The sequence below is a fragment of the Melospiza melodia genome, chromosome 2 (genome assembly GCF_035770615.1).
Source record: "Melospiza melodia melodia isolate bMelMel2 chromosome 2, bMelMel2.pri, whole genome shotgun sequence".
In the NCBI taxonomy this organism is placed as follows: domain Eukaryota; kingdom Metazoa; phylum Chordata; class Aves; order Passeriformes; family Passerellidae; genus Melospiza; species Melospiza melodia.
Window position 1 is genome coordinate 130,867,809 of NC_086195.1, and position 19,875 is coordinate 130,887,683.

At 35.2% G+C, this 19,875-nt stretch overlaps 1 protein-coding gene across 1 annotated transcript in view; it reads right to left on the minus strand.

Moving 5' to 3' along the window:
- Positions 1 to 417: 417 nt before the first annotated feature.
- Positions 418 to 19,875, minus strand: part of NCAM2 (neural cell adhesion molecule 2) — a 273,486-nt gene continuing 254,028 nt past the window's right edge. Inside the window, exons 16-18 of the mRNA XM_063150025.1 lie at positions 16,064 to 16,268; positions 11,533 to 11,652; positions 418 to 6,742 (exon numbers count right to left, since the gene is read on the minus strand). Of these exons, the coding sequence (XP_063006095.1) occupies positions 6,631 to 6,742; positions 11,533 to 11,652; positions 16,064 to 16,268 (437 nt within the window). The 3' untranslated portion in view covers positions 418 to 6,630. The remainder of the gene's footprint in view (positions 6,743 to 11,532; positions 11,653 to 16,063; positions 16,269 to 19,875) is intronic.

Sequence of the window (19,875 nt, forward strand, 5' to 3'; positions counted from 1 at the left end):
TTTGTCCAGTGTCATTGGAGAGGTGGCACTGTCACCCTCAGAAATCTATAAATAATGGAGTCAGAAAATAAACTCCCTTTTTTTCTTCACCTTGAGAACAGCAGTGTGCGCTCGTGTTGTTTCGTGTCCTATAGTGACATTTGCATTGCTTGAAAAAAAATAATATTATCTATCAGCACATTCTCTATTGAGGATGATCATAATGGGCCTCAAGCTCAGCTGGAGACTCAGGATGATAACAATAGATGTATTTTGACAGAAAAGAGAATAATAAATTGCAGGTCTGTGTGAGCATTATTCAGTAATTCTATAACAGGGGGAAAATAAGGGTTATGTTTCTTTTTGAAAATGAGACTCCCAATGAATCGGACATCTCGACAGAAAGACACTTAGCAAAAATAAATGTAACTACAACACTTCATTAAAGTAAAAGTATCTTTACTATTAATATACAAATGGTGAAGAGTGACAAATAATTGATATACTTTAAGCCATACTTTCAATGTCTTTCATAAATACAAAACCAGCATCTGCGATATTACTTCTTTTTACAGTATAGAGATATATATATATACACACAGCATTTCATAGGGACATAAGATTCTGAAACAATAAACAAACTAGCTCCAGTGGTAGCTAACTTATCAATATATAATTCAGGTGGCAGATATCGCAAGTGGGCTGTTGACAACGTGTGGAATAACGAAAACAATAGATGGTATGCTTTAGCTCATACTGTACACAGCATACAAATACGTACCGACTGCTCAGTGCAGCAGGAAAGCCTTTTTTATTTTTTTCTCCTTTTAAAACCTTGTCTAAGTAGTTCAAAACTCTTAGTCAGAACTCTACACCATGAGCAATAAAATTATCTTCTGGGGGAATCTGACTCCTCTATGTATTTGTCATTGATCTGTAGAGACTCTGAGGGTTTGTCTTGACTTCCTCCAACCCTGCATTTTACATCTGAAAAACCGTAGCCTAATTACAGGGGTGAGTTAAAGGATGTGGCAGGGTTAGTTCCTCCTCTCCCCTGGTTTTCAGAGCTCTCGTCACCCTGCCTTTTGGCAGTGCCCTTCAGCAGCCTCCCTTGCTTCAGTTGCTCCCCTTTTCCCTTGTCAACGGTAAGGAGAGATGCTCCCAGCCCTCTCCTGGCTCACTCTTTGGCACCTGTTCTCCCTGGCTTTCCCGAGCTCTGTCGGCACCGCGTCTGGTCGCCTCGCCCGCTCCCCATCTCACCTGTCACCTAAAAGCTGCCAATACAAATTTGGCAATAAATATTTATCTCATTTCTCTGGGCTAAAAATGGCCAATATTCAAGTTTGAAAGTCAAACATTACGAGGATCTCAATGCCTCTTAAGAGAAAAGATAGACTGGTAAACTGAGAATTCTCAGAACCTGATCCAAAGCCAAATTTGAAGGGCTTAGTTTGGCTCAGGTCCAAGTAAATTGACATAAGAACACATATGAGCAGTGGAAATACTGAAGATCATTTAAAACTTACAGAACTGCTGTCAAGTGGACAGGGTATTTCAGGAAATTGAAAAAATCTGAAAAAAATCTGGAAAAGGGGTGAAGAGTTTTTTAAAAAGATTTACTTAACCTTGGTAGCTTTTCATCTATCAGAAAGATTATCTGAAGCTAAACAAGGAGATTTAAGAAGGATCATTATTTACTTAGAATGTTTTCATCTTCACCAAAAGAAGTATTGCAACCACAATGAGTTATTTAGGGAGATGTTTTCTTTCTGGACATAGTAATGTATGGGATAAAACCGTCATTGGATATTCTATCATAATTTCCTGATCAGTAAAAACTCCTGATAGAAAAACCTCCTCTGCGCAAAGTGTCAGTAGGAGTCTGGCAGGACATTTGAGTTCCACTTACACCTGGAAATCTGGTTCACAAAAACAACTCCATCAGTTGAGGACACACAGAGCCTCGCTGAGATGGTTGAATAAAATCCAGGTCCTGCTGGAATCAGTTTTTGTCTTAAATCCCGGGGGCCTGGATTGAGACCTGGATTCCTGCACTGTGACTCTGTGCAACACTCTTAGCATCCCTCCATAGATCAAAGAGCTCTTGAGCTTTCTTAGTAAATGGTATTTTTGGAGGTCCTTTAATCAGGAGTGAATATCCAACAGACACAACTATTCTGCAAAGATGTTTCTTCCTACAGCAGCTTACACAGCGATGGTGAGGCTGCAAATGATTGCAAAACAAACATTCTCTCCAGTTTATCTCCAGAGCTAAAGTGCTGGGAAGATGCTCCATTGCATCTTTCAGATTGGAGGATTTAATGTTTCAGATTTAATGCTTTAGGTCTAAGCACTTAAATAGAACTAAGGAGACTTTCTATCTGACTCTTGAACTTGAGAAATTGGTCAAAACACCCCTACACATCCACTACATTCTTCATCTATTTGAAACTTTTCAGCAGTAAGACATCCACCATGACCCTCATTAGAATCAGGATCTCAAAAATTTTTGCAAATTTTTGTTTCAAATATTTATGTTATTTGAAAATAATACCCTCAGATTGATTTAGATGAATATTTGAGAATATTTGAGCAGAAAAGTATGTGACAGTAAAGCTTTCAATTATTTTAAACAGGCTTTGTAGACAAATTATTGAAGATTTTTCTTTAATAAAGCAGAGTGGCATGCTATCAAAAGGCACAAATACATTTCCTTTATCTGGTCTAGGAAACAGAAAAAAATGGCATGATGATTATACTACAGTTTGATGATTGGCACTTAAATAAATAATCAAACTAATTACCATCATAAAAAGAAAGCCACTTTTGTTTGGATGAACATTGATGCAGAGGCTGAAGACAGCAGTTGGGATTTACTGCACCAGGGACTGGTGTCAAACAGCCTTTGGAGATGATGGCCACGGTGTAACTATGTTGTAGATATCTGTGAAGAGATAGAAAGTTGGCCCAGTCCTGCAAGGTCTCTTAGGAAAGTACATCCATCTTCCTGCTCACATCCACCCCACTAATGCCAGTGCAGTGCCACAGAAGGGGTGAGTTCAGCCACACAAAATTTCTTGCAAGACCGAGGCCTGAATAAATTAATCTTTGTCACATTAGGCATTAGCATCACCAGAATAGCAAATATTTCTGCAACCACAAAAAAATCTTATAAGTCAAAAAAGGTAAATAAACAAACAAAACCAGGAAAAAATTCTCCAGGGTACATTTGATTACTAAATTGTAAAATATTAATTAAAAAATTGTTGTTATTGTGGAAAATCAGAACTCAAGTCCACTAAAAAACTAAAAAAATACCAAGGAGCTTTAAGTAATTTTACTTAATTGTACTCCTTCTTTTTTTTTTTTGAAAAGAGATTGTCACTGCCACATTTTGTTCAGTACTAATTTCAATGGCTCCCTCCCACCTTGGTCCCTGGAGTATGTTAGTGTAACAATTCAGATTACTTTTACAAATAGTTATAATTTGTCAACTCTTCTGACATTTCATACTAACACTTAAAATTACTTTAGACAGTAAAAGTGACATTTATACAGATACCTGTTTTTGTTTGTTTTGTTTTTTTTTTTTTTTAATCTAGAATAGGAAAAGAAAATAAACAAATGTTGTTATTCCAGTTCTACATATATCTTACAAATTACTATGTGTAAATTATTTCCTCATTTGGAAATATTTGGAACAATTTTGAAATATCAGTGTTCTTCAGCATTCTTTCATAGTGAGAGTTTGGTTTTCTCCTGCACAGCACAGAGTTAAAGCACAAGAGATAACCTATTAATCCATAGACCAAAAAGGTGTGCTTGGACAGTCCATCAGAGCTGTTTTATTCTCAGCCCTCACACAGATCAACTGCCAAGAGACATAACAGCAAGAAGAAATTAAATACTCCTGGAAACAGCTTTGATTTGTAATGCAGCATAGTGGGAAATGCTTTTGCTTCCAATATTGAAATAATACTGCAATATATTTTGCTTGTAAAGAGTAGCACAGGCGTATTAGCAATAAATGTGCTGACAAGACCTCTTAAATCTTCTAATCCCTTCATACTCAAATTAGAGGCCGTATCAGGAAAAAAAAGAACAAAAAAACAAAACAGAGAAAAACACCAATATAGAACCGTTAGGTCATTTTTTTGGGTTTTCTTTGTGTAAGTTCAACTCAAAAGTACTAAAATTTGAAATGCATCTGCAGTTGAGCCTAGACACTGTTAGTTCTGCTACATCGTATAGAAACCTTCTTTTGGAAATGATCAGGCTAGCTTCAGAAAAAACACCATTTGTGCAGAGAAGATTGAATGGTACCATCCACATTTGTCTCAGCAGGTGAAGAGTAAACTATGTCTACCATCTTCATCCTCATCCTTGTAAAAATATTGTTCGAGAGGAGGTTCAAGCCACACCAACCACATAATTCTCAGTTGCTGGAGTTGTCCAGGTTCCTTCTGTGCATTTTGATAGAAGAAGAAAGCCCAGCTGCAAATACACACTTTCTGGAAAGACTAAAGTCCATATAGATAAATAAAACAACTGTTCTTCAAATTATATGTTAGGAGCAGGCCTGCTTGCTGTGTGCTTAGAAAGAACCAGGAAACCTGATTAAAAATTATCAGAAATCTGATAATTTCAAGCAGTTATTTAGTAGTACTGCCTGCCCATTATGTGGGAGCAACATTGAGTATTCATAAATGAATATCTTCGTCTTTCCTTCATCCAGAATTAGTGTCTCAGCATTTAGAGATACTTCTTTTCAGCAGTTTTCAATTGTAATCTTCCATGACTTTCATCCCATATTGCCATCTCCTTTTGCCCATTTTTTTTCACTTTGGTTCTGATTTTGTGGGAACTTGGCCTCCTATCCTAGCCACGCCAGCAGTATGCCTCTGTCCTCAACTCCTTGGTTCATTTTAGCTATTTCTCAAAGTGAGGAAAAGTTGTAAAAAACTCATGAAATAACTTGATTTTGAAAAATAAGAAATATCTAAGAAGTAAATATAAATATATTTATATTTATATATATTCTCCTCAGCTCTTTCAAATGCACTTAAACTTGGGTTGACAAGAAGGTTATTATGATATACATTTCACTTTCAGTTTTACTGTACAAAAGTCAAAAATTACAAAGACTTCAAATATGATCAAAATTCAGATGGAGCAAGCAGAATTTGATGAGTAAAAGTACACTTAAACCTCATGCATGACTTAGATGTGGAAAATTCACAACTTACTCTACCAGTTACTCCTGACAACTAGAATTTTCCAGTCTAGTTTTCTATGTGGGTTATCATCTTCTTTCAAAGCAAGGCTTTGAAAAGTTTGGTAGGTGTGGATACACTATGCTGGAATGGAAACAAATTATATTGCTCCACTTAGTGACACCACTAAATCAATTATTAATTCATATGAATGAATTTCAGATCAAATAAATCAGTCGAATTTCCTGGTGGGGAGTGTTGATCAGAATAATATAGAGGAATATCTTAAAGAAAGCTTGATATGAAAAACATGTATTTGGTTAAATATAAGATTGAGTTACTCAATAATTTAAAATTGTTCCAAATTGCTTAGACAAAGTCGTTTTTCCATCTGTTCTCACATTGTTCTTAAGACAAAGGGTATAAAATCATAAAGGGAAAAGTCTTGATTCAAAAAGATCAAGTTTAATATTTTATATATTGATTTGGGGAGAAAATGTATTTACTTCATTAAACTACAGTTTTATCCCTTAGCTAAATGGTTTGAACTAAGACAAAAATGAAAACCCTGTATGTATAAATATGTTGGGACAAATTTTGTAAGTTTTCATTTGAAGTGAAGACTATGATTAAAAACAGATTTCTTTTTATGCCTTGGCTGCATTTTAGTTCACATGTAACTTTCAAAACTTTCATACAGAAAACCTGAATCACTGAAAATCCTGGAGCCTTTCAGAGTCACACTCTTGTAGTTAGGATGAGGCCAATAGACTGTTGTGAAATATTTAGCCAATTTTTGAGTTTGTATATTGTGAGTACTAGCTTTTTAAAAATGTATTTATTGAAGAACCCAGGAGAAAATGCAGTGGCACCCGGCTCTATGTTGAAGCATTTTGTTTTTTTGATTGCCTCAAGTGATAATCACATCTGGAATGGCTATGGAGTGTCAGCCAGAGCTAAGGTCTTAAACATTATACTGAGACTGGTTTAGTTGTTTTATTTTTCCTAAAGGCAACCTAAAATTTCATTTTATTATAAATGGAAATAAACACATTATCATACGGCACTTTATGTAAGTAGCTTGCACTGTAAGATCTGGAGAGGCCTGATGTGATTGTTTGTGGTTAGGAGTGCTTCAGAATTTTTCTTCTAAGTAGACACTCTTTTTCATATAATAAATTACAGTTCTTATTCTGCAGATTTTTCAGATTTATAGCATGGGACTTGGTGTCAGCAAAATTACATACTAAAACCATTAACAACCAAACAAAAAAAAAATATAGAAAAGAACTGTAGACAGGAACTGTTTCATCGTATGTACACATGTACTAACTATTCCAAGCTTAAGTTTCCCAAGAAATTAAGGTCAGCTGTAAAGTTTTGGTCACAGGATTACTTCAATCCAAATGCATCATCCAGACAGCTGTAGTTTATCTTATTATGCTTTGCTATCGTCTTCTTTTGACTGGATGATATCGTTAGCAACTTTGATTTCTATGGTTTCTGGATTTAAAGCTTCTTTGCCATTTTCCTCCTTTAGTGGCAGCTTCCTATCAAAAAAAAAAAAAAAAAGAGGAATCACGGTAACACAAAAATAAAACAATCTGTAATTTAAGTCTATAATATATATACAGTTCATATAGGTCACAGTGTAGAACAATAGTTTTGTTTTAAAGTAATGTATAGTTATTTTTTTTATGAGCACTGAGGTTCTTTACTTTTAAAGCAATTCATATTAACTCTTTCCACTTCTATAAAGCCACAAAAATCACATGGTAAGAACATGGGTGCTTCTCAAAATGCAGTTCTTCAATAAGACAAAAAAAAAAAAAGTCTAATTACTTGACCCAAGAGAGTACAGAGGTATGTGTTGCCTAGAATACTGTGAAACACAGTCAAGCTTTTTGCTTGACTTTTAAATCTTGATTAAACTCTTTTTAGTGCCTTTCCTAAATGTAAATTCAGTTGCATAAAAAAGAACACAGCTATTATTGGAGATTATGGATTATGCCAAGACATAGGTAAAGTATTTCTTCTAGTGCAGGAGGTAATGGAAATCATCATTAGAAAGTTCTACAGTTTAATTTTCATGGATCATATATGTAGCATCATTAATAACTTACAGCTCTTTTAAGACTTGTGAAAACTCTGAGGATCTGGCAAAAGAGTCCCCACCCTTTTGAATGCGATCTCATTGAGAAAGTTCTTTAAAAATCATTGATTCCCTTCTGCCAGTAATTAGCTGTCGAAAAATATAGCTGTCAAAAAGATGCATGGTTTACTGAGATGTTCCTGTAATAGCATCTCCTAGGCATAATAACTCTTAATCATGATTCCAGCTTGGGTTTGCTTTCTGTTTTTTTTTACTAGGGAATAGTATGGATGTGCCTTTTTCATTCATAATAACTGTTAAATGTTTCAGTAAATTTACTTGATTCAATGTCCCGAAGAGCAATACAATGTTCAAAACCTGTCTGAGGAATCTTGTAGGAATCTCTTATTACACGGTAGTGTTTAATAACAGAAAATAAAACAAAACAATACCTGAATTCCCAGTCTTATGAAATTTAAGTTGTCTGAAATAAACTAAGAAAGATGCTGTTTATCCAGAAGTTAAACAATGAGCGCAACATGTATCTGAGAAAAATCAAAGATTAACTTGTTCTACTACAGTAAAATACATGGGATATATCATCAGATGTCTGGCTCTGAGCACAGAGGGAGGTATCTGCTAATTGTCTGTTTCTCATGGCAAGCCCAAAGGAAACAGATTTCAGCTCACAGCAAGATGTCTGAAAGAATGGAAACAACAGAATCAACATAAATCTATTTTTAACAGAAGGTAAAACACTGGGGCAGAGGAAAGGCAGCTCATGAGATGCATTTTTGGTAGGCAGGCATGTGGGTCAGAGGTCTGATTAGGCAAAAAACATTAAAACAAGTATGGAAAAAACCCCAAAACCTAATTTAATGTAGTTTTAAGAAAAGCAGAGTGATCTCTCAAAAGATGGTGCTGGAAAGAAGGAACTATTTAGTCAAAGTCAAAACTGGGGAATTGAAAAATTATACTGAATGGAAATTTAAAGAAATTGGTTTAAGTAGATTAAGACCATGTTACGAAATACTTGAAATAGGAAGATTTGCTAGAACCCAGTTGAAAGATATTGGACATCATTGAAATCCATACTCATGCAAACAGTGAGATAAATTTGCTTTTACATGCAAGCAGAGAACAATAACACAACAAAAGCTGTACACAAGTAAAAAGTTTTATGCATCAAAACTTTGCTCATCACAAACTCCATGCACCATTCTTAAACCTTATTGTATTTCAAAACTTGTGGGCTTGAGTTTTCTTAATGGAGTGTGAGTTATGAATGCACGTTATCATTAGACATTGTTCTTTTTCCCTATGACAACATTTTTGTTATTTTGGAATTTTTGTTTCCATTTGCTTTAAATACATATTTAATCTCTATTAATAGATTAAATATATTTCCTCATTCAATTAATTAATTCAAGTTTAAGTATTCTAATTATACCAATTTTTCTACACCAAATTTTTCTTCAGCGACATATTAGGAAGAATTTTATATTTTTCAGCTGAGCAGACTAATCCTTTCAAATGTTTATTCACTTTATAATAAAAGGATGTTTTTAAAAAATCCCACAAAAACCAACAAAAAAATTTCTCACTTTAAGCAGATGTTGGCTTCTATCAATTATTAATAATATTGACTTCTCTAGCACTGCATGTGGCCTATCATCAACAGTCTGCTGATAACCCTACAAAACTTAAGCTTCAATATTTACTTATTTTATAGAAAAATGACTCCTAGCCATTTTGATACTGGAATTCACCCAACTGCATTAATACTAAGAAAAACTCAACCAATATTAGAAACATATTAATGTCAGACTAGGAATATAATTATTGTACCACATTGCATGTGGTATTTTATTCATATTACAAAAGTGTGATATGTAATACACAGCTTAAACTGATTTCCTGCCAGCATGATTAAAACTTGTTGACTTCCATATAAAGTGCTTTGGGATAATCTGTCATACGTGGATTCCAAACGTGGCTTTGACAAGGATCATCTGAGATAAGGTAAAAAATAGTTTGCCAAATAATATACTGAGCAAAGTAATAAAGAGTATTGTTGTAAGAAGAAATAATCTCTTTACTAATTAGTTCCCAAAACTTCTTAAATTGCATATGAATTTCTGAAGTGTAACTTGCTATTATTCAGCATAATTCAATAATTGTTAAAATATTTTATCTAATTTAACCTCAAGGCTTATCTTGTATATCTTTAAGACAGCCAGAATTACTCATAATGAACCCCACCTTGCTTCATTCTCTGCCTGAAATGTCCTTGAAATTTTCTTTCCTGCAAGCTAAGCTCTCCCCTCCAAGATCCCTTCTGGTCATCCTCACCCTGCCCAGCATGTGTTTTTTTGGCTGTTGTTGACCAAGTATTTTTGTGTTATTCCTACTGAGAGGCTGATTTCTCCTCTTCTGCATCTTCCCTTTGTGTGTCTCATTTGTACTTTACTTTACTCCTCTGTTTCATTGGGTATGACCTGTGGCTGAGTCAAAGGTCTTTCCATATTCCCCCGGTATCAATGGCCCTTCACCATCTCTTGCACCCTCTTCTCATCTTTAGTTTCACAAGTGACACTGTCCCAAATCTTTAGCTGACTTCTGTACAGCTGTGCTTTGGGCTGCTGACACCTTTTGCCATTGGTTGTGAGGGAAGATATTACTAAGAAGGAAGTTTTCATCATACTAATATGTCTTAGCAGTCCTATTTTTGCAAGGACGTAATGCCCATAAAATACTTATCAGTTGTTCCTAGGAGTTAGTTTTTCAGGGGTTTTGTTGGTTCTTTTTTTGTTTTGTTTTGTTTTTTTTCCTGTCATGACAGTGGGGACTGTTATGACAGTCTTTCCCCATCCCCTAAGACAACAAAATATTTTTGATTTTAACTTTCTCATATTTCACTCCTGTCAGCTGATCTAATGATTGTGACAAGCAGAAGGAAGTGAACTGGATCTTTCCTGGTATCATGTTTCCTGCAAGATACATCTGATTTGCAAGATCTAGTGCTAAAAATAGTCTTGAATCATGAACAAACATGGACCAGGTTCTTTAACCACTAACATATCCAAGGCTTGCTGGACTTGTACAATGTTTACAACTACATTCCCCTGACTATTTAGATAACTGTGGGTTTTCCACTGTGCCCCTTATTATAAATTCTAATACGAAGAGCAAACATATCAGTAGTCACTCAACAGAGTGCATAATTATTTCATTAACACAAGTTCAAACTCTCTGTGCACAGCTTCTTCATATGGCTTAATGTGCTGTTACTTAACTCCCTATTTACTAAAAATATCAATGGCAGCTGGTAGCAAACCTTTTTTTTTAATTAAAGGTTCTGGCTCCTACCGTTTTACATAATGGCAAAAAATGAAATTTCTTCATATTTTCAGAAAATAAAAAGACTGTTTTGAAAGAACACCCTCTCCTTTTAAAGAACTATGATTTCATCAAATTATCAACAGGTGAATTTCTGTATTTACTACATAATCATCTTCATAACCTTGATGCCTTGAAGATGTCATGAGATAAGAGATTTTCACAAAACATGGAAAGCGTTGGGATCAAAGCAAAGAAAACTTGAAGGTTTCTTCAGGAATTTCATCCCTGGGCACAAGGCTGGTGGTATTATTCAGAAGGCCAGGGCCTGTGAGCATGGCTGCAAACTGCAAACTGGTTTCTGTACTGAGAATGTTGAAGGGACAGGAAGGGGAGGTGAGGAAATGGAGCAGAGGCTGCCCTTCAGCACAATTAATCCAATTCCACTGTGTGGACTTAAACACCAAACTAAGCTCTCAGTTACATGTATGAAAGCAGGAAGGGACCACTCCAGTGAGGCGCTGGATTTCTGGAGCACAGTGTCCTTGTGCCCCATCTTCAGGATGTGTGTGAAGATGCATGTGAGACTCAAATTAGGGCATTCCTGAGAGCTAGGAGATTGTTCCCACAGGGCAGTTAAAAATTGCTGGGTAGGTGGTAAAGACAAGGTGCAACCAAATAAAAATTCCTTGTGCTGCTGTGCTCAGCCAGTGTCGGTAAAGTACCATGATTTAAGCTGGTTATTGTGAAAACCACACCAATCAAACAAACCCTACCCTCACACACTGCCTTGCCACAGCAGACCCCTCTGTGATGCTGTGTACCTCCCCTCAGAGTGTGGGACTTCCAGTCTGTCCACACAGCCAAGATCAGCTCATGTGAAACTCCAGGGAATATCAGGCTACTTACTCTGGTTCTGTGAGGGGAGTTGTCTCATTTGGCTCATTTACTGGACTCCCATCTTCATGGCTGGTGATTCTTTCATCCTCTGTTCTCATTTCCACTATTGGCTCTTTTGATCCATCTTTCCTAAAAATTATTAAAAAGTTTTAGTCTCTTATCATCACATTAACTACGTACATTGCACATAAAGAATTACTAAGATCCTTTCTCTCAAAAGTTGGCAAAGAGAAGGCAGAACTAATTATCAGTGACTAACACCACCAAGACACATTTAACAGCGTGTTCCCAATTCCTTGAAGTCTTCAAAGCATCCTGTATCCATGGTTACTTCCCTAACTCTGTAAACATGATGAATTAGCATCTCAAAAGAGCATTTTGTTTATGACTAATAATAAGGTGACAGCTTCTTCATGGGAATGGATGTAAACTTCCCTAACCTAGTAAAATAACGATTGGATTTGATGCCTAGTTATATTTGAACTTTTCTGGCAGTGTTAAAGAGCTGTTATGTGAGTATACACACCACAAAAGTGTGCTTTAATCTCCTGGATTGTGACAACCCCAGCTGCCATTAATGCAAAGAGCCCTTGTGTGGTAAAAATTGAAGCCTTTCTGCTTTTGCAGATCGAAAAAACTGTTTCTACATCATATTTCCCCCATTTGAGGAACTGCTAGTCTCTCAAGTAAGTAAATGTACAAATATTGTGCTAATGACACAATTAATTATAAGGAGATGGAGCAGTGAGTGCTGTCATTATGATTTTCTTGGTAAACAAAGAATCATAGAATAGTTTGGGTTGGAAGGGACATTTATAGGTCATCTAGTCCAATGCCCCTGCAGCTAGCAAATCAGGTTCTTCAGGGCTTCATTCAACTCTGATTTTGAGTGTTTCAAGCAATGGAATATCTACAGGTTGTCTCTGGGCAACCTGTTCAAATGTTTCACCATCCTCATGGTAAAACAGATTTTCCTCATGTCCAGTCTAAATCTACCCACTTTCACTTCAAAACCATCATCCCTTGACTTTGTAAAAAGTCTGTCCCCATCTTTTTTCATAAATTCCCTTTCAAATGGACTCAGAAAAATCTTTATCTCAGCCTGACCTCACAGAGGGTGCTCATCCCTTGGATCATCTTTGAGCCATTCTCTGGATTTGATCCAACAAATCCATGTCTTTCTTTTACCAAGGACTGCTGAGCTGGATGCAGCACTCCAGGTGAGTTCTCACCAGAGCAGAGGGGCAGAATCACCTCTCCTGAATTTCTGGTCATGCTGCTTTTCATGTAGCCTGGGACACCTTTGGATTTCTGGGATGTGAGCACACATTTTGGCTCATATCCAGCTTTTCATGAACCAGAATCCCCAAGTCCTTCTCTCCAGGGCTGCTCTCAGAAATACAGATGTGATCTGGAAATAGATCTGGAAATATCTGTTCACTGCCACAAAGTATTGACATTTCATATGAATTAACAATACTTATTTAAAGTAATAATTAACTTTTATACAGTTTTGCTCTCAAAAAGATCAGATGATACCTGAGATATATATATATATATATATATATATATATATATGCACATACATATATATATGTACCTATGCATACATATACCTATATATATATGTGTATATATATATATATATACATATATATATGTATATATGTATATGTATGTATGTATGTATGTATGTATGTATGTATATTTACAAAAAACCCTTCTTTTGATGAAAATATTTTATTCCTATATCCTGGAACAGCACCAGCTGCAGTCCAGAAACAGAGGGAAACTGAGTTATAATTACTTTTATGTTTAACAGATTTTTTCTGGACTGGGATGTTGTAGGGAGCTGTTAGACGGCTACAGGCCACACAAAAAACCTGGCTAAATTCTTCTCTAATTAATGTCTCACATTTGCATACTGTTTCTTCAAGATAATGGATAAAACAGGATTTTGCAACAGGAAGTATCAAGAAAACTCTTCCATACTCTGAAAGGCATCCTTAAGGAATATCTTTGTCGATTAATAAGAATGTAGCCCAGACAGAGAAATAGTGTGAATAAGAATTAATAGGTAAAAATCTAAAATATTTCTGTCTGATAAAAAACTCCAAAATTTCATGTGCTAATTTATCTCTGCAAGTGACACTTAAGATACACAAATGGATACAAAGCTCATTTTGGTAGATGATGCAATCAACTTTCATGGCTACTTCATACCTGGGAAATATTAGGGATCTAAGTTGGACTGGTGGATGGATTGGTGAGTTCTTCTTGCTTTGTTGATACAACTACAGTCTTAAAAACCGTGTTGCATGACAAAAGGACTAAAAAAATGCTACTTGTGACCAGCAGTCATGAATATTTACAGAAGGTAGAAACTGTAGCATTTCAAATTTTAAAGAAGGGAAATTGATTTGTAGGAAATCCATTATGTCATCAGTGTCTCTGTGTGTTACATGGATTATATCATCATTGTTCATTATATATAGAACATTATTATTTACTATATATATATATATATATATATATATATATATATATATCTTACAAAATGTAACCAAGAACCAAATCCAAAATGTAAACTAGCATATTTAAAACAGAGAAATGTCAGTGAATTTTAGGCAATATCAGTTACCATTACATATATTTAAATGTTGACTCTTCAGGTCTCTCCTGGGAGTTTAGTCTGACAGTTTATTAATGCAGAGAATAGGCTAAAATAAGAACTGTCCCAAATATTTTAAGCTCTGACTGACTGAAGACCATTCTGACAAGGAAAGAAATATGATTAAACAACATAGTTGTTCTTGCAGAAGAAGTGCAACAGAAGAATTAATATCAAGAGACGAGCTCGGTGCTTTTTTGGGACAGCCTGGAATAGCATTTGATAATAAGACGTTGATAGCAAGGTATAAACTGCTGTCAAGTGACATTTCCAACTTTATCTCCCTAAGGTCTTCCCATTTAGGAGAGTCTGTACACCAATTTATAGTTGGCCACTCCTTGAATGGGAAACTTCAGCATAAACTGAAGTGCTGTGCTCAATAGGAAAGGACAGCTGGGTCAGGGCCAGAAGCTTCACATCTTGATTCTATCGATCTGGACAGGCTGGCTTCACAGGATGGAAAAAACACTGCTAGTCTTCCTCTCACTGTCAGAAGTGGAGAATTAGGAAATAGCTGGTTTACATAATTTATTCTATTATGAAGCATTATAAATACTTTTCTGCCCTCTCACAACTGGTTTTGTCCTGTGGAGTTGTTTCTGAAATGGCACCCCTTTCAAGAGGAACCCAACCAAGATGTGTAGCCAAGTGACCTAAGAAAGACACAGCCTGAAACCAAATAGCCAGAATTAAATCCCAGAAAGGCACTTACACCTCCACTACTGACAATGGAGACACCTGCTCAGCTATGAATAATGAGGGCTGCAAGATCTAGTGTTGCTCTACATCCATCTGAAAAGGGATGGGACCCAGGAAGCTGAAGGCTAATGAACAATAAAGCCTGATTATTGGGAGAGTAACATAGCAGTTGGACCAGCAAATGTTATTTAAACCACACACAGACAGCATTCTCAAATATTACAGTGCATGTGTAAGTTGCCTACCAGATGAACAGGATGAGAAAATTATGGTTTTTTCCTAGTAAGAAAAGGAAATGTTTAAAAGGAAGGACCATATGTAATCTTCTTTCTAGTTTACTTATTGAAAACTCAGTAAATGTCACAACTCTAAAGTGTGATTATTTTATGTAATCAGTACTTGAACTGTTTTGCCAGAAATCTCACTATCCACTCTAATAATTTAAGAGACCATACTTTCACCATATTTTCACCAATGATCAATTCATTCACATTTGTGTGATGGAATAGCCACTACAAAAGAGTATTTGTGAGAATCAATATCAATTATTTCCCATTCACGTTTAGCAATCATTGACTGTTGCTATAAAGAACAATCTCCCATCACCATTTCACCTACATCCAGCTCAGAACTCCTATTAAAAGAAAAAAAAACCAACAAGATCTTTCATTCCTAAAGTCCACAGACAAGAATCAAGGCTTTCCATCAAGTGCTATATCTAAGAAGAAAAACTCCCTCACGGATTTTCTATAATACCATGTCCTTCACTCGTGGATTTACTGGCACTGTCACAGCCATAGGCCGAGTTTCTGGGTGTTAGCAGCTCAAAGATGGATTTGCAGAAATGGAGTTACAATGATCCATTACCTGCTCCTCATGAACCAAATCTGTGTCTCCAACTAGTACTGAATTACAATTGATTTCCTTTGTGTCGAGCTGGACAAAGAGGTCATCCTAAACTGAGCTACAGCATATTTCTTTTTTGTGTCTCAACTTTTCTTTTAAAGGCAATAAACAACTCTACACTCTTCAGAGCAGCACTTTTCCAAGTAGTAGAAGCATTTTATTAATTCCCTTTGCAACACCACAAAATGGCCATAAAGCTAATGTAAGTTGGACAGCCAACTTTTTCTTTTAAGGATGTTTCCAACCCACGTGATTAATACTCACAAGTAAGCGGCTTTTCCTTCTTCCAGTTCTTTACTTTTCCCACTTGAACCACTCTTCTTCCCACAGATTCTCCTGGTGATGCACATGAGCAATCCGCATTGCCGTACGAAGAAGCAGCTAACATCAGTCACAACCAGGATTAATAAAAGGGCTGCCACTCCCAGGCCAATGACAGCACCAAGTCCAAGACCATTAAAAAGAGTGTCTTCAAGGAAAGAAAATTAAGATATATTAATAACACTAGTCCTAAAATGTAATTTTCTAAGCTGTTGGTCAGGAGATTAAGGAATGTTAAGGAATGAGCCGTTCAGAAATTATTGGAAATAAATGGTTCTGATGATTATATATAGTACCTGATTAAAATCACAAAAAACCTCATTTCTTTAGCATAATATTTTCCAAATGCCAAAATTCCAGTAAGTTAAAAAAAAATAAATGGCACTAAATAATATTAAATAATATCACATCTTAACCTTCCATGAGTAGGAGTATGAATAAGCAGCCCAAGGAAAATATTTTCAATGTTCAACATGAACATTGATGTAAGTTATCTTTTCTGCATTTCAAATACAATTAATTAACAGTGATGCTAAGCAGAATTACTGAAAAGTTTAAGAGACTGGTAAACCATTATTTATGCTTGTAATATTCTGAATTAGAGTGAAAAATAAGTTATTTAATCTGCAAAGAGTTGCACGCTCTTAGTCTTAAATAATTTAATATGGGGAAAAATATGCATATTGTCAAATGATTATAGGGTCAGGACCTCATCTTGTTTAGTCTTGTACCTTGAAAATGCAATCATACACTTCAAAATAAACACATTCCACACCTGATCTTGCTTTACGTGTTTGAATTTTGAGAGGTGATGTTTAGCTAATTTCACTTCATTACAGATCTCAGGAAAAATATTTTAATGTTTTGCCTCGGTTGATATTCCCATGACAGCAATGCTACAAACCCTTTTGAATAGTGTGATTCTCAGGAGTCTATGAACTCAGATGGGGCTTATAAAGGAGAGGATTTGTATCTGATCATTGTCTAGGGGAAAAAAACCTCATGCACCCAGCTGATTCAAGAAGATGCCAAACGAGCTTAGCTATTGGCCAGTGTCAATTTCCTGGTGTGAGACCGTGTCCATTAAACCCCAGGGGAGTGGAGCTGGGAGAGTTTGCCCCTGGGTGATGCATTGCTTCCCTCCCATGTCCTGGAGTGATGCCCGAGCCAGCACCACTCACTGGGACATTCCATCGGCTGCTCTGCCTGCTGCCAAAATAAGAGCAAGATTATTCTGACCAGAGATTACTTGAACTGTTGTAACAGACACCAAACAATTTCATAATGTAATATAATATAAATATTTTCACTGGGTTACTAATATCATCATCCTCCTCTTTCTCTTCCTACTCTCCTATACACTATAGATTGTTTTCAGATTAAGCACAGATTTTCATGTTTCCGCTTAAACAATTTTAATAATAAAATCTTTACCACTTCAAATGTAATTTCAAAGTTTTCTTAAATCAATGAATATATATTCTTTGTCTAGTCTTTGTTTACAACTCTAAAATGGCAAAATAAAAACTTTTTTTCAAAAGAAGGGATGGATTTTACTTCTTAAGCAATTGACTTCATTGTCTGTTGTATGGGTTGTTTTATTATAGAAATGATCTTCACAATGTTATTTTACAACAAGCTAGAATTCAATGTATATATTTCCATGGATGGATAAGCAGAAAAACAGGCATATTATTTCAAAGTTATTTTCCTTTGCTCAGAAAGACTTTAAAACCACTACACAAATTATAAAAGTAATGGTGCATCAATGAAATGATTTATCATTTATGCATTGCCCCATCAGCAATGCCAAAACTTGATGTTTTAAATTATTTTTTATTTTTTAAACAACAGCATTCCTATTTAAATATTATAATTTCTGATATATCTTTCAAAACTTATTTTATTCCTATATCCACCCACATATTTGGTGAATTCCTTTGTAACCTTCAGTAATTTTTTTGCCAGTATGAATTGTCAGAAAGATACAAGTAGATATTTAATTCCAATTTATTAAAAAGATCATATATTTCAATTGTTTTAATACCAGTAAATTCTATAGTCACCTTTAGAGACCTCATAGGGTGAATCTCTGTACCTTCTCAACCATCAACTAGAATGTGAAGGAGAAAAATTAGCGTGATTTAATCCAAATGTTGAAAGAAATTCAGGGGCATTTTACTGGTTTAGTTTTATGGTGTTTTTTTCTTAATAAAGTGTTAAAAAGTCTTTACTATGAAGAGATATTTTTTCCACTGCTGTGAACAGCACTTTCAGTGTCCTTGGAACATTGTGAAATGTCAAGGTTATCATTCTAAGTGATCCAGCGGCAGAAATGACTACAAGGTATCTTCACAGGAGAGTGAAGGGAATGTTTACAATCACAATATTGCTCCTTAGTTTTGCCATAGTTGTCATAGTGGAACACTGTTTTTTTTATTTTTAGATTTTCTTGTATGGGTGCTGCATATTTCTCCATCTCTTCATGGCTGATGATTTACTTTACATTCAGCATTCCCCACCCTTGCTACTGCTCTACCAGTCCTAAGTCATGTTTTTCCCACTTGAAACCCTTTTGTTCCTGCAGGTTTCTGTTTCATAAATCTGATTTATTGAAATTGTCAACACTTTTCCAATATTTCTCTCCTTTGTTTTCTGTGCCCCAAAAGGTGAGAGTAACGTGGCCAAATCCAGAGGTGAGGTGAGGAGCATGGCTGTGATGAGCCTTCTCACCTGTCTGAGGATCTGATGTACTTCTGAAAACAGATAGAAACTGGACAGCCTTGTTCTTTAAATCTACCTGTGTTATGGTTTATCTTTAATCTTAATGAAAACATACAAAACTAATTTTTTAGAAGTTTATCTGTGGCTTAATTCCTTTCTTTCTTGAGTTGCTTTGATTTTGTACTTGCCTACCTACTTCCACCAAAATCAGCTGTAAAACTAATCCAAATAACTTTTAAAGCAGATTAAGGGCTCTCCTCACTGGTTTCAAAAATCATATCCTAATATATATGTAATTTCAAAACAATGTGAATTTTTTCTTTATATGTTATGACATCAACAGAAGTTCTAATTCTGTGACAGGATGAAATACTAATGTCATACTACAAAAAGTATTCCCACCAACTTTGACAAGCAATGCTGTTATCAAAGAAAGTGTTGCCTTAAATTAAATTAAACTATTATGTTGTTATTATAGTTGTATTACAGAAGCTATTTTAAATATTTCATGTTTTTACAGTTTCCCAGTATGTACCAAACAAACTCAAAATAATAGTTCTACTTTGTGCTCTAAAATAACAAAGTATTTGTGCATTATATACCTTTTTATTTTCCTAGTTGAACAAAAGCACTTCAAACCATAAAAATTCAATGTTAATGTGAAAGAATCAGTTCTTAGGAACTTTTTGAAAATGTTTATTGTATACCTGTCTTAGTTATCTAACTAGAGAGGGCCTTTTAAAACACTTCTTGTTAAAAAGAAAAAAAACCAGGGAAGTATAAGTTCCATAGTTCTGAATGAGTTTTATCGTAATTTCTTAAAAATATGCTAAATTGAAAAGGATATGTTGTTTTCATAAAGAATGTGGCATAAGTAATGTAATACCTTGACATGATGATGAAGGAAACTGACAATTTTAAAGATACTTTTTTCACCCACTTCTTCAAAGAAATGATCATCAATGAATGGAAATAAGATTAAAAAACTTACAGAAATGTAAAACATAAACTAAAATAAACAAAAGCAAGTT